The sequence below is a fragment of the Artemia franciscana genome, chromosome 7, assembly GCF_032884065.1.
Source record: "Artemia franciscana chromosome 7, ASM3288406v1, whole genome shotgun sequence".
Taxonomy (NCBI): Eukaryota; Metazoa; Arthropoda; class Branchiopoda; order Anostraca; family Artemiidae; genus Artemia; species Artemia franciscana.
This window is the reverse complement of record NC_088869.1, coordinates 56,359,328-56,372,603: the sequence shown is the minus strand read 5'-3', so window position 1 is coordinate 56,372,603 and position 13,276 is coordinate 56,359,328. Positions and strand designations below refer to the sequence as shown.

The 13,276-nt window shown below is 38.4% G+C and overlaps 2 protein-coding genes across 7 annotated transcripts in view; one reads left to right on the top strand and one right to left on the bottom strand.

Moving 5' to 3' along the window:
• Positions 1-13,276, top strand: part of LOC136029500 (enolase-phosphatase E1-like) — a 539,221-nt gene that overhangs the window by 203,338 nt on the left and 322,607 nt on the right. The window lies entirely within an intron of this gene.
• The window catches only part of LOC136029495 (uncharacterized), a 20,623-nt gene extending 7,347 nt beyond the window's left edge, over positions 1-13,276 (bottom strand). For 2 of the 3 annotated variants that reach the window (XM_065707931.1, XM_065707932.1), the window contains exon 1: positions 3,073-13,276. In XM_065707931.1, coding sequence (XP_065564003.1) covers positions 4,617-5,303 — 687 coding nt within the window. In that variant the 5' untranslated portion in view covers positions 5,304-13,276 and the 3' untranslated portion in view covers positions 3,073-4,616. The remainder of the gene's footprint in view (positions 1-3,072) is intronic. The other variant, XM_065707933.1, reaches the window with a different exon arrangement.

The window sequence follows — 13,276 nt, the reverse complement described above, 5'->3', positions numbered from 1 at the left end:
TACAGGGAAATTGCCAGGGAGAATTTTTCAGCAGCAAAGGAATTTTCCACGGGTAAGGAGGGTACCTAGCACCGCCATGGGGTAGCGCATTTGTCCCTATCCATATATCCAATCCATACAAAATGACCCATGATTTTACACAAAGTGTTTGTGGGAGCACTAATAGTTAAACAGTATTGCACAGTTGCACAGCGTTTATTAGGGGGGATAGAAGCATTTAAAGGCTCAAAAAGTGCATTCCTAGGTCCAATGTTTCGAAACATACTTGAGAGGTCTTCCAGATTCCCACCTAACTTTCTTCATTTAGAAATTATATTTGTGCTGTAGTACAACATATGATCGGATGGGTTAGAAGCTCCTCTCTAATTACAAAACATTCATTTAGAGTGAAATAAAAACCCCATTCATGTACTAAAATATACAAAGATGGCAACAATCAAAGAACAACTCATTGTCAGATGCAAAGACAACAGCCGAGTCCCATTTTATGCTACAAAACATTACTTTTTGCAAGAAGAGAACCAGAATACGAGGATATACAAATTTTAAGGTGAAATTAAATTTTTCAATGTCTAAAACCCACGAAGAAGAATATTTAGCCTCCCATCTTGAAAACAAGGAAACTCTCTTTTGCAAGGGTGACAGTGATGTGTCTCCCTTTTTTCTTTTTTTTTCCACTAGGACTAGCAGGCTACCCCAAGAGATGTTTGATCACTTGTAAGCCACTGGTCATATCTATGTTCTTTTATAGGTTCGTCTTAAAAGCTTCATCGTAAAATGTCATATGACACCAACAACGGCAATTTTTAGTGTCATTTATAGAGAGGAAAGGCTAGAAAGCGTGACAAGGGTGCTACTGGAAGCTCCAAAGCCGAAAATTCTAAACGAGAAGTTTAGAATTCCCTCTTTTGTGAAGAAGTACCACTCAAATTCTTTTTCCAAATGACAAAGCTGCACATATCTAGTTGGGAAACAGGAGAAAAACCGAGTAAATTTTAAGAAACCCAAAAAAAATGAAAAAACAGATTTAAAAAAAAATAGTTATCGGTTCGCAGTCTATTCAAGGTATGTTTACAAAAATAGCTCAAATAAACTGATTCGTGATATTTCTCAAAATTTGTAGCAAGGTGGTTTCTCCTAGTTAAGACCATGAAATGCTCCTTTTAGGGCCTAAAGAAAAATACCCCTAAAAAATTCTCTGGCTTAGTCTATACCCCTAAAAATCCTCCCTCTATTGGTCGAACCCTGGAAAACCTTAAAATTTCAATAACATTTAGGCCAATCTAGGAAAATTTTAAGGGAAGTCAAAATGTGTATCAAAATCAAAGGAGGGACAATTGTTTTTTTTTACCAATTTTTCAATAAAAATACCAAAAAAAGAGTTTTTTTTCAATGAAAAAATCAAAAAGATAATTATTCAAAATCAAAGTGGAGGGAGTGGAAAAATCTAGGAGGGAACCCCCCCCCCAATATATATCACTACACACTTAAGGTATTTCTAGACTAGAAGCAGGGAAAACGTAGATGAATGCTGTCACTTTTAAAATGGCGCTGCCCAATGAGAGGAAATTGTTGCCCTAAATAACTAATTTGCCTTGATAACTTTTTTATTTCTGATTTGTAAAAAATAGAGCAATAAATAGCATGCCACAGACTCAACTGTGACAATAACTAAAATATCTTCAGTGAGCCTTCGACACTTGTGAGCTTAAAAAAGGCTATGGAAAACCTTCAGTTCCTTAACCTCGTAAACCAAGCTCAACTATAGGGACATGGTAGTTGAAGTTTTCATTTTTCTCAAATGAACTTAGCCTTATCATTTTGCATTTCATTCTACTCAAACAAAAGTTTTGCCAAGCTACAATTAAAATAAGTATGTGTGTGTGTTCTGTAGAACCTTTTCAAGGTATTATTGGGGACGAGAGGAGGGGTTGTTTTCCAGCAGCCGTCCCCTCACTCTTCTCTGAGTAAATTATACAAATCAACATAATCAAGGGTCAATTTTCGTTTCCATTCTCATAACTAACTCACTTCTGAAGTGGTTTATTTTTATCAAATGCGGTTACTGATGAACGAATTAGAAAATTTGAATGTGTCGCTGCTATCGGCCGATTTCCGCCGTAACAATAAACACTTGCTACAATTTTTACAAACGATTGAGGATTTTTAGCGTGACGAAACATGCTTAATATGATGAACAAGAAGATGGGGCTCAGACCCCAAAAATTCAGAAAAAAAAAATCAAACCACAAGCATCCAACTATATTGAGAGTATGCGGATTTATAGCAGGAATAATAAAACATTTGCCATATCAGGGGGAGGGGGATCACGGGCACAAAAGTATCCCCCACTACCTGCATGGAGCTGATGATATTCCTGCCCTATTTATTCTAGTTGTATCTCTCCCTCCTATACAATTATACCTTTACATACAGTTGATAGGCTTGTCCGAAATGGGTCGGTCGTTCCACCTTCCCTAACTTTTTTGTATCCCATTCTGTCTAAGTTTATTTTTAATTTAAAAAAAGAATATTTCTCTTTTCAGATTGTTCCCGTCCCTCCTCTTCCGTAAGTTCAGACCTTCTGATCTTTCGCCCATTATAGAATCTTATTTTAAATTTTAAAAATTTTTATTTGGTTTGCCCCTTTCTTTTAGTAACTCTGAAATTGTTTTAAATCTTAGTGCTGGATCCTGTAGTCTGTATAAAGAAAAATTATAAAACATTTGAAGACAAGGCGAAAATTATCCTCTTAGGCCACAATTTATTTCCGCTTTTTAGTAACAGTTCTGACTCTTGATAATTTACAGGCTAAATTATTTAGAATTGTTTTTGTATCTTTTTTTCTCTTTTTAAGTGTTTGATAAATATTTGATATTTTTTTATTGTAAGCGTTATTCTTTGTCTTTTCTTTATATTTATATTGTAGCTTACTCATCATTTTCTGAGGGAAATAAAGAAAACAAATAAATAAATAAAAATACTAAGTTAAGTTGAGAGCCTGAAAGAAAGAAAAGGGCCAAATAAGACTTTTTAAAAAATCTATACCACAAAATCTAAACTAAAACTTACGTCTTTGGCTATCTTTTTCCTTGTTAGCTCGTCCATGTTTTTGCTTTGATTTTTCTTAGAGTCCTCTTCTTCGTCTGAATTCCCTTTCGCTTTTAAGGCTGAGCACTTTTTCGCTTCTTCTGCACATTTCTCCAGCAACTTCCTGCTTTTTCCAATCCTCTGAAACACGTACGATTCGTAGTGTTTCTTTGATGTTATTTCTGTAAAAGACAGAATGGTTAGAAAAATCGTACAGGAGGACATAGACACTTAGATTAAAAGTTTTTACAAACTAGAGGTAGACATTCTAACGAAAGACAGCTCTGCAAGTTAGTTCATTTCTGGAGGAAGTATGAGTGGCCAAGAACCTCAATGAAATGGCAGCTTGTTCCCTGAATCAAATTTATAATAGGTTCAATATCAATTTTTAACTAAGCTAAGTGGTGAAGTCACCTGAAAAGGAAATTTAGATTATGAAAATCATATAGAACGAGTGAAACTTACCCGAGTGACAAAGATAATCAAACATCATATCCCGCTCTTCTTGTGTTTTGTGTGTTGCTTTGCGATTTATTTTTGTTATCAGGTGGCGGATGGCTGCTTGGTTGGGGACACTAACCGCGGCCTCATGCCGTTTGGAAAAATCTTCCCCAGACCCCTCTGCACAATTTTTGATACGTTTGCCAACTTTCCTACCGTCGATGACAACAAAAAGTTTGGCGACTCCGGCGCACCAGGCTTGACCAGAGCCGGCCGAACGAATGACATGTAATTCTGAAAAATCTTCTCTTCTTCGAGGCTGAGTGCCACACCAGCGGACTTAAAGGAGGCGGTTTTGTGCTTCTCTACAAGGACCACAAACATTTCTTCTTCCTTTACTGCTTGCCGATTCATGAACTCCTCCACTGTCATGTTTTCTGGGACGCCAGGCCGATAACCGAACAAAAAGGACACCAGGAAGCACAGGTAGGCCGTCAAGTGTGGCAGATCGCCGTCCAAAAGCCGATTCCTTGACAGACGCCCGAGCACAGGAGCCATGAGCTCCTCGACGCCTGCCTTCAGCTTTATATAGTCATCGTTATTGAAGGAGTGGGGGTCGAAAGTCCGCTGGTGCTCTTTACGTCTCTTTTCTGTTGTCGCAAGTGACGAGTGCTTCCTATCCAAATGACCCAGGGCCTTTAAGATGGAGGTCACGTGTGTTAGATCCAGGTTCTTCGGTACGTCACTACCACGGCTGCTGATGTAATCGACAAATTTCCGAGAGCCCTGGGCGTATTCGTTTCTTGAGCTTCCCTGCATTCCACATTCCGCCAACTTGAGAAGAATAGCTCCACTCTGCTGGCGGAGTGGAGGTTCTCCCAGTATGTAATTTGTGCCCTCCAGCACAAATTAGACGATTTTTTGTGCACACCCAAACTGATTTTGAAACTTCTTTGACTTTGTGTCTCCATAGAGTGCAGCCCATTTCCTGAAATTCTCCATTAATTTAACCCCGTATGTCATCTTTTTTGCTTCCTTTGCCGATTTTGTGTTCATGGTGTACACCCTGTACAAACACATCTTCATCATGTTTTGCGTACATTATCCTGCCAATTCCACTCGCTCTTGAAGGACGTGGAGGCTCTTAACAGCTCCGATGGGTTTTCCGGCTCAGACTCGGAGTCCGAAAAATCATGTAGAGAGCCTTCTGGGGAATAGAGGCTACCCCCCTCCTCACTATGGATTATGTCTTCTGGGTCTGAATCGATATTTTCCTGCTGAGCTTCCTGAAGGGGTCGAGAAGGCTCCACCAGAAGCTCGCTGGAGAAAATATCTCTATTCGATGCAGGTGACGAAGCTTCTGGAATTGCTGAAGTTGATGTCTTTTCCTGGGCTGATGATGGAGCTTCAAGAATGGCTGGTCCGTGGAAAGTTGTAGTCACGGAGTCAAGACCAGTCTGTGAAGTTGTAGTCAACGAAATTGGCCAGTCCAGTTCATCGCTTGTGTCGAAGTACAACCCACTCATCTTCGTCAATGCATCGCAGAATTTATAGAGCGTTTTCGAGTCTTCTATTGCAGTTCGTACTTGCGACGCATAAAAGTAAGACTTATATCTTTCTTTTTCTTCAAGGTCATCTTTGGCTTGATTGTGCAGTTGTTTTGCCCCTGCTACTGTCCACAATTCCCCATTAGGTTTTCTGCTACAAGGTCCTTTTTTTGCCATGAAGTGTTTTTCTAGGTATTCAAATGTCCTGTGGCAAAATGGACACATCTTCCAGCAATTGCGGCACTTCTTTTTCTTCTCCTGTTTTTCTTCTCCATGGATCGTGAGAGATTTCTGGGGGTTAATTCCGGGCGCGGTCAATGACGGCTGGGGGGTAGGCTAATTCGGTATGTGTCCATCTGTGGCTGTGCATTTTTGGCTTTGGTAGTGTGTGTGTGCATGCATGTGTGCAAGTGTGGTTGTGTGCATGCATGGCTGTGTATGTATGTTGGCATGTGTGGCTGTATGTGTGTGTTGGGGTGCCAACGACGATTCGTTTGCGATCAAGGCAGGTCCAGGGGCAGGCGAGGTCAGTTCAGTTGTTGACAAGGCAGGTTCAGTAGCGGCCAAGGTCGGTCCAGGGGCAGGCAAGGTCGGTCCAGGGGCAGACAGGGTCGGTCCAGGAGCAGACAAGGTCGGTCCAGGGGCAGACAGGGTCGGTCCAGGAGCAGACAAGGTCGGTCCAGGGGCAGACAAGGTCGGTCCAGGGGCAGGCAAGGTCATTTCAGGGCCGGGCAGAGACAGTCCAGGGGCAGGCAAGGTCGTTTCAGAGGATTCTTGGCAAACAATATTTTTAATCGTTATGGTCATCTAAAAGGGAAAAATAGTGTCAGTAACAAGTGCTAAATATATGGCTCACAAAATATATTGCTTAACCCTCCAGCTAGCCGTGTGGATATATAAATTTTTAATTCTGCGTCCGAATTAGTAACACTAAGATATAATTTTGCCAATTAAACTCAAATGAAAAATAGCTTTTAATATAATGGAATATAATCGTATCAATATAATGGAATATAATCATTTCAATATAATAAAATATAATGGAATAATAGCGTGAGAACCTAGTAAATTACCAGAAGTATTTTTAGTATATTTAGTTGGGGGGAGGAAGTTCAAGAGGAGGCTACGTGGTATAATCTTTCAATAGAAGAATTTGTCTTGGGAGAAGAGAATTTCAAGGAAAGGGGTTGCAGTAGTAAGGAAATTTCTCCCCTTTCTTCGCCCCCTCCTTTCTTAGTCCTCCCCCCAGTCAAATATACTAAAGATATTTTAGCGTAAAGAACGAGGTATCCCGGGGAGGGATTACACCCCATCCCTCAAATTATTCCCCCTCCCCCCAAACAATCAATTTTCCTTGGTATACTAGCATATCATATACCTTTCTTCCTGACACATATATTTCATTGTAACTCCAAAAAAAGGCCCCACACCCTTCTCAGGGCTACAAAAAAAACCTTGTATTGTTGTGAATTTGTAGGCCAATTAAACTGAAATTTTGAGAGTAGGCAATTCCAGCTCTGTCGGCTATTGTAATAGATTGATTGATAGATTGATTAATAGATTGATTGGGGGTAGGGGGAATAATTTGAGGGATGGGGGGTAATCCCTCCCCGGGATACCTCACTAACCTAACCCCTACCTGCCTAATGTGCAAAATATAAGGCGCAAACTATACAAGTCCAATGCATTTTGTCACCCGTTAATTTGAATTATCACATATATTTCATTGTTACACCAAAAAAAATGCCCCATATCCTTCTCAGGGCCACAAAAAAACCTTGTATTGTTGTGAATTTGTAGGCAAATTAAACTGAAATTTTGAGAGTAGGCAATTCCAGCTCTATCGGTTATTGTAATAGATTGATTGATAGATTGATTAATAGATTGATTGGGGGAGGGGGAATAATTTGAGGGATGGGGGGTAATCCCTCCCCGGGATACCTCACTAACCTAACCCCTACCTGCCTAATGTGCAAAATATAAGGCGCAAATTATACAAGTCCAATGCATTTTGTCACCCGTTAATTTGAATTATCACATATATTTCATTGTTACACCAAAAAAAGGCCCCATATCCTTCTCAGGGTCACATAAAAAAAACCTAGTAAAATAAAAAAGCTTTAATTACCAATAAAAACTTTTGTAAAAAAAAATTAAAATTTTTCTAAAATAGTCCGTCGGTTATTGTAAAAAATTGAAATTTGTGTGAAATTTTTAACTTAAACTTTAGCGTAAATAGCAAGGTATTGACAAGCGGATGATCCCCTTTATATTATGGTATTGACGAGAGGGGGGAGGGATCTCCTAATATAGGTTAATTCGTATGTTAAGTATTTTGATTACCAATAAAACTTTTTTTTAATTAAAAACTCTAGTGGCCTTTTTAAATGACAAAAAAATTGGAGGGTTTGACCATTTTTCGGTTAGGGCACATTTTTGTAATATAATGCTTCGGCTTTTGTAATAAATAGGCTGAGAATTTGTAGGCCAATTAAACTGAAATTTTGAGAGAAGGCAATTCCAGCTTTGTCGGCTATTGTAATAGACTGAAATTTGTGCAGGGACGAGAAGAACATTACAATGAAGTAAACGGACTAGATCTGGTAATTTCTGCACTATATTTTGCAGGAATTATTTTATTTATTTTTTTAGCTAAGCATGTCACCTTTTGTCAAGCATTGATGGTATATTTGTATATTTCTTTAAACAAACAGTTTAACATCCCAAAGAATTATTTGTGTAATAGCAAGGTAAAGTATTAGGACACAGCCTCTAACTTAACCCCCACCTGCCTAATGTGTTAATATATGGCGCAAATTATACAAGTCCAATGCATTTTGTCACCCCTTAATTTGAATTATCACATATATTTCATTGTTACACCAAAAAAAGGTCCCACACCCCTTTTCAGGGCCACAAAAAACCTAATAAAATAAAAAAAGCTTTTATTTCCAATAAAAACTTTTGTTAAAAAAATTTAAATTTTTATAAAATAGTCCGTCGGTTATTGTAAAAATTGAAATTTGTGTGAAAGTTTTAACTTAAACATTAGCGTAAATAGCAAGGTATTGACAAGCGGATGATCCCCTTTATATTATGGTATTGACGAGAGGGGGAGGGATCCCCTAATATAATATATTTGAATATTTCTTTAAACAAACAGTTTAGTATCCCAAAGAAGTAATTGTGTAATAGCACGGTAAAATATTAGGACAGCTGCCTAATGTGCAACAACTGCCTAATGTGCAAATATATGGCGCAAATTATACAAGTCTAATGCATTTTGTCACCCGTTAATTTGAATTATCACATATATTTCATTGTTACACCAAAAAAAGGTCCCACGCCCTTTTCAGGGCCACAAAAAAAATCTAATAAAATAAAAAAAAAAGCTTTTATAACCAATAAAAACTTTTGTAGGCCATGCATTTTGTAATAAATAGGCTGAGAATTTGTAGTCCAATTAAACTGAAATTTTGACAAAAGGCAATTCCAGCTTATACGTATCGACTCGTGTTTTTTTTAATTAAATCTTTTTTTAAATTAAACAATTTATGCGTCGGATATTGTAATAGGCTGTAAGTTTGTGGTACAATTTATAGGATTACCTAGGGGAACTATGTTTATGTTATACACCCTAGCTATATTGCCGAAAGTACCGAAAAGTTCCTGGTACTTGTGGTTCCTATATTCCTGCTCAGGTTTGACTATATGAACCTACATGGATGTCATTTCCTAATTAGAAAATGCCTTCTCCATTTTTCATATAGCTTCCCTGGTGCTAGATACTATTATAAAATAAACCTTATTTAACAAAGATCAGAAATCAATTGAAACTTTAAAATTCTGGGCTCCACTATAAATGGGAAGCAAAATTCTGCGATTTAGCGTGTGAACCTGCCCATAGTTCTGGTATACTTGAAGTATAGATAGGAATATTAGCAGTGATTGGTTGAAAATTTATCTAGGTCGCCGACGAAATTTTGATTGGTCTTACTTAATTATTCTGAATACAAGTTGGCGGCTTGGACTACTTTTGGTTTTAATCTGTTAAATATGCATATCCGATACTTCCTCTTCCTGGAATAGGCTGGGATATCTTGATATCTTCCTTCTCCTGGGAAAGGCGGCTTGAAAGGTGATTTAAGGCATGGGAACTAAGATCCTCTAGAGCCATTGCTGCCCCATAAGGCTTCAAATTGACGTTTCAGTTGCTAAAAGGGAAAGTCTTGAGAGATAAAGACAAAATGAAGATACTGCTTAGAAAATGTCATGGCAAACAAATGAATAAAAAAATGTATACAGCATAAAAAGTAAGTTAGAATGGTACATAATTTGCTAGTATACCAAGAAAAATTGATTGATTGGAGGGAGGGGGAATAATTTGAGGGATGGGTGTGGGGGGGGGGGGAATCCATCCCCGGGATTACTAAGTGGAAGAGGGATACCACGCTCTTTAGGCCTAAAGTATTGTTAGTGTATTTGGTTGAATGGGGGTTAAGAATGGAGGGGGGATACCTCACTCTTTAGGCTAAAGTATTTTTAGTATATTTGGTTAAGGTGGGATTTAGAAAGGAGGGGGACTAAATGAAGGGGAGGGGATACCTCGCTCTTTATGCTAAAGTATTTTTAGTGTATTTGGTTGGGGGAGGTTAAGCAAGGAGGGGGATTAGTGGAGGGTGGGGATACCTCACTCTTTACCCTAAAGTATTTTTAGTATATTTTGTTGGGGGGATTTAGAAAGGAGGGGTCTAAGTGAAGGGGGGATACCTCGTTCTTTACGCTAAAGTATTTTTAGTATATTTGGTTGGGGGGTTGAGAAAGTAGGGGGGCTTAGTTGAGGAGGGGCATACCTCGCTCTTTACGCTAAAGTATTTTTAGTGTATTTGGTTGAAGGGAGGTTAAAAAAGGAGGGGGATTAGTGGAGGGTGGGGATACCTCGCTCTTTACGCTAAAGTGTTTCTAGTATATTTGGTTTGGGGGGGGGGGGTTGATAAAGTAGGGGGCTTAGTTGAGGGTGAAGATACCTCACTCTTTACGCTAAAGTATTTTTAGTATAGTTGGTTAGGGGGGGGGTTTAGAAAGGAGGGGGCTAAGTGGAGGGGGGATACCTCGTTCTTTACCCTAAAGAATTTTTAGTATATTTTGTTGGGGGGAGGTTAAATAAGGAGGGGGGTTAGTGGAGGGTGGGGACACCTCGCTCTTTACGCTAAAGTATTTTTGTATATTTGTTTGGGGGTTTAGAAAGGAGGGGTCTAAGTGGAGGGGGGATACCTCGCTCTCTACGCTAAAGTATTTTTAGTGTATTTGGTTGGGGGGAGTTAAGAAAAGAGGGGATTGGTGGAGGGCCGCAAAAAATCTAATAAAATAAAAAAGCTTTTATTACCAATGAAAACTTTTGATTATACCACGGACTAGATCTAGTAATTTCTGCACTATAATTTGCGGGAATTAATTATTTTTTCTTAGCTAGGCACGTCCCCTATTGTCAAGCATTGATGGTATATTTGAATATGATTTTCCCCTGGGTATGTAGGCTAAGTAGAAGGTCACTTATACCCAATCCTGTCCCTACCGTTTTTACTTGGTTGAAAAAATCCAAAGAAAGTTCCAACTGAAAAGGAAAGTGACCGGAAGTGAGATATAATTTCTCATACCTTGGAGGTTTGCCCCTTCAGTCTGTTTAAAGAAAACAGATTCATAATTGAAGCTTTGTTCATTTCAATCTTAGGGGTGATCTGCGTTTGTGACACTTCATTAAATGGTTGTAAAGGGACACTTTTATTTATTTGTTTTGGTTGTTTTCTACATGATTTTTTTTAATCTTTAAGTTGATATACATTTTATACAAATTAATTAGTCATACCACAGTTCCATTTGCAAGTTTTGACCTACTTTGTAACCCTGGTCTCAAAATTGCATATAAATATATTGAAGCTAGGAAACATAGAACTCCTGTCTGTTTAAAAGAAAATGAATGGACATAAGTAGGTTTTAATACTTTAAAGTCCTAGGACCTACACTTTTGTCTATACATCAACAATTCATTGAAAAGGAAGGACCACCTTACTGGCATTTCATCCTTTGTACTTATATTTAATGGGTTTCAAAGAAAGCTCCTATGGCTAAGTCAGAACCCCATTAAAGGACCAAGTGGTCCTTTAGCCAGGAAGTGCAATAGGAAGCTAGGGGCCAGTCATCCTATGCTTCTGCATGCCCTTCCTGCTTACTGACCCCAGATTTCTCTAGGTAACCTTTTAAGGTTTGGCCAATTCTGGATCAACTTACAGAGTCACATCAATGACCTTGGTCCCAAACCAAATAAACTGCTAATGCCAGGAATTAAACCTGTGCCCTTTGGATAAAGGATTCTCAACCTAGAGTGCCAGCCACTTAGGAAGGAGCACAAATGTCACCAGAGAACAAAAATTGTTTACATATGCAAGCACAAACATACACAAACACACATATGTAAAAACAGACATCTGCAAACACATGCATATGCAAACACACACACATGCAAACACACACATATGCAAACACACACAAATGCAAAGACACATAAATGCAAACACACACATATGGAAACCACACATTTGCAAACACATGCATATGCAAACACACACACATGCAAACACACACAAATGCAGACACACACATATGGAAACAAAAGCATATGCAAACACACACATATGAAAAAAAACATATGCAAACACAAACCTATGCAAACACACACATATGCAAACACATATATATATATGCCAACACACACATATGCAAACATACACATATGTAAAACCACACATTTGCAAACACATACATAGGCAAACACACACACATGCAAACACACACATATGGAAACAAAAACATATGCAAACACAAACAAATGCAAAAACACACATAAATGCAAACACACACATATGGAAACAAAAACATATGCAAACACAAACCTATGCAAAAACACACATATGCAAACACACACATATGCAAAAACACGCATATGCAAACACATATATATGTCAACACACACATATGTAAAACCACACATTTGTAAACACATACATATGCAAAAACACACACATGCAAACACACACATATGGAAACACACACAAATGGAACACAAAATATATGCAAACACAAACATGGAAAAACACATATATGCAAACAAACACATATATATGCCAACACACATCTATGTAAACACACACATATGCAAACACATACATATGCAAACATACACATATGTAAAACCACACATTTGCAAACACATACATATGCAAACACACACACATGCAAACACACACATATGCAAACACACAAATATGCAAACACATACAAATGCAAACGCACATATGCAAACATACACATATGCAAACACACACAAACTGACTCTGGGACACAGAGTGATTCCAGGGATGTCTGGGATCACTATATAGGCACTAGAGCATTCCCAGGGGACCCAAATTTTCCCAAAAGCAATCTCAGAGGCACCTGAAATGGCTCTAGGGCCCTGGGGTTGCTTTAGGGGAAACTTTGTAATCCCTCCCCAGGATTACTAAGTGGAGGGGGGATACCTTGCTCTTTATGCTAAAGTATTGTTAGCGTATTTGGTTGAAGGGGGGAGTTAAGAATGGAGGGGGGATACCTCACTCTTTAGGCTAAAGTATTTTTAGTATATTTGGTTAGGGGGGATTTGGAAAGGAGGGGGACTAAGTGGAGGGGAGGGGATACCTCGCTCTTTACACTAAAGTATTTTTGGTATATTTTGCTGGGGGGATTTAGAAGGGAGGGGGGATACCTCGCTCTTTATGCTAAAGTATTTTCAGTATATTTGGTAGGGGGGTAAGAGAGTAGGGGGGCTTTGTTGACTTCTTTTCATTGTATGGGAAATATAGCAAAGAATCAGCCATAAGTATGCAGTGAACAGATGAATCATCAGGAATGACCTATGTACTAACAGAACTTTCAGGTGAAAAAATATTATCAATTAGTGAATATGACGTATCGGTTATTCTGGATGGTACAAGACATACAGGATATAATCCATGAGATAGCGGACATTCTAAAAACCTCAAAGTGTTACTATCCAGTCTATTCTGGTCAGCAGAAACAAGGTTCATTAAGTCAATATTACAATCTCCCATAATTAGATAAGAAGTATTAAGGCTAGCTAATTTATCCAAGGATTTTTCAAAACA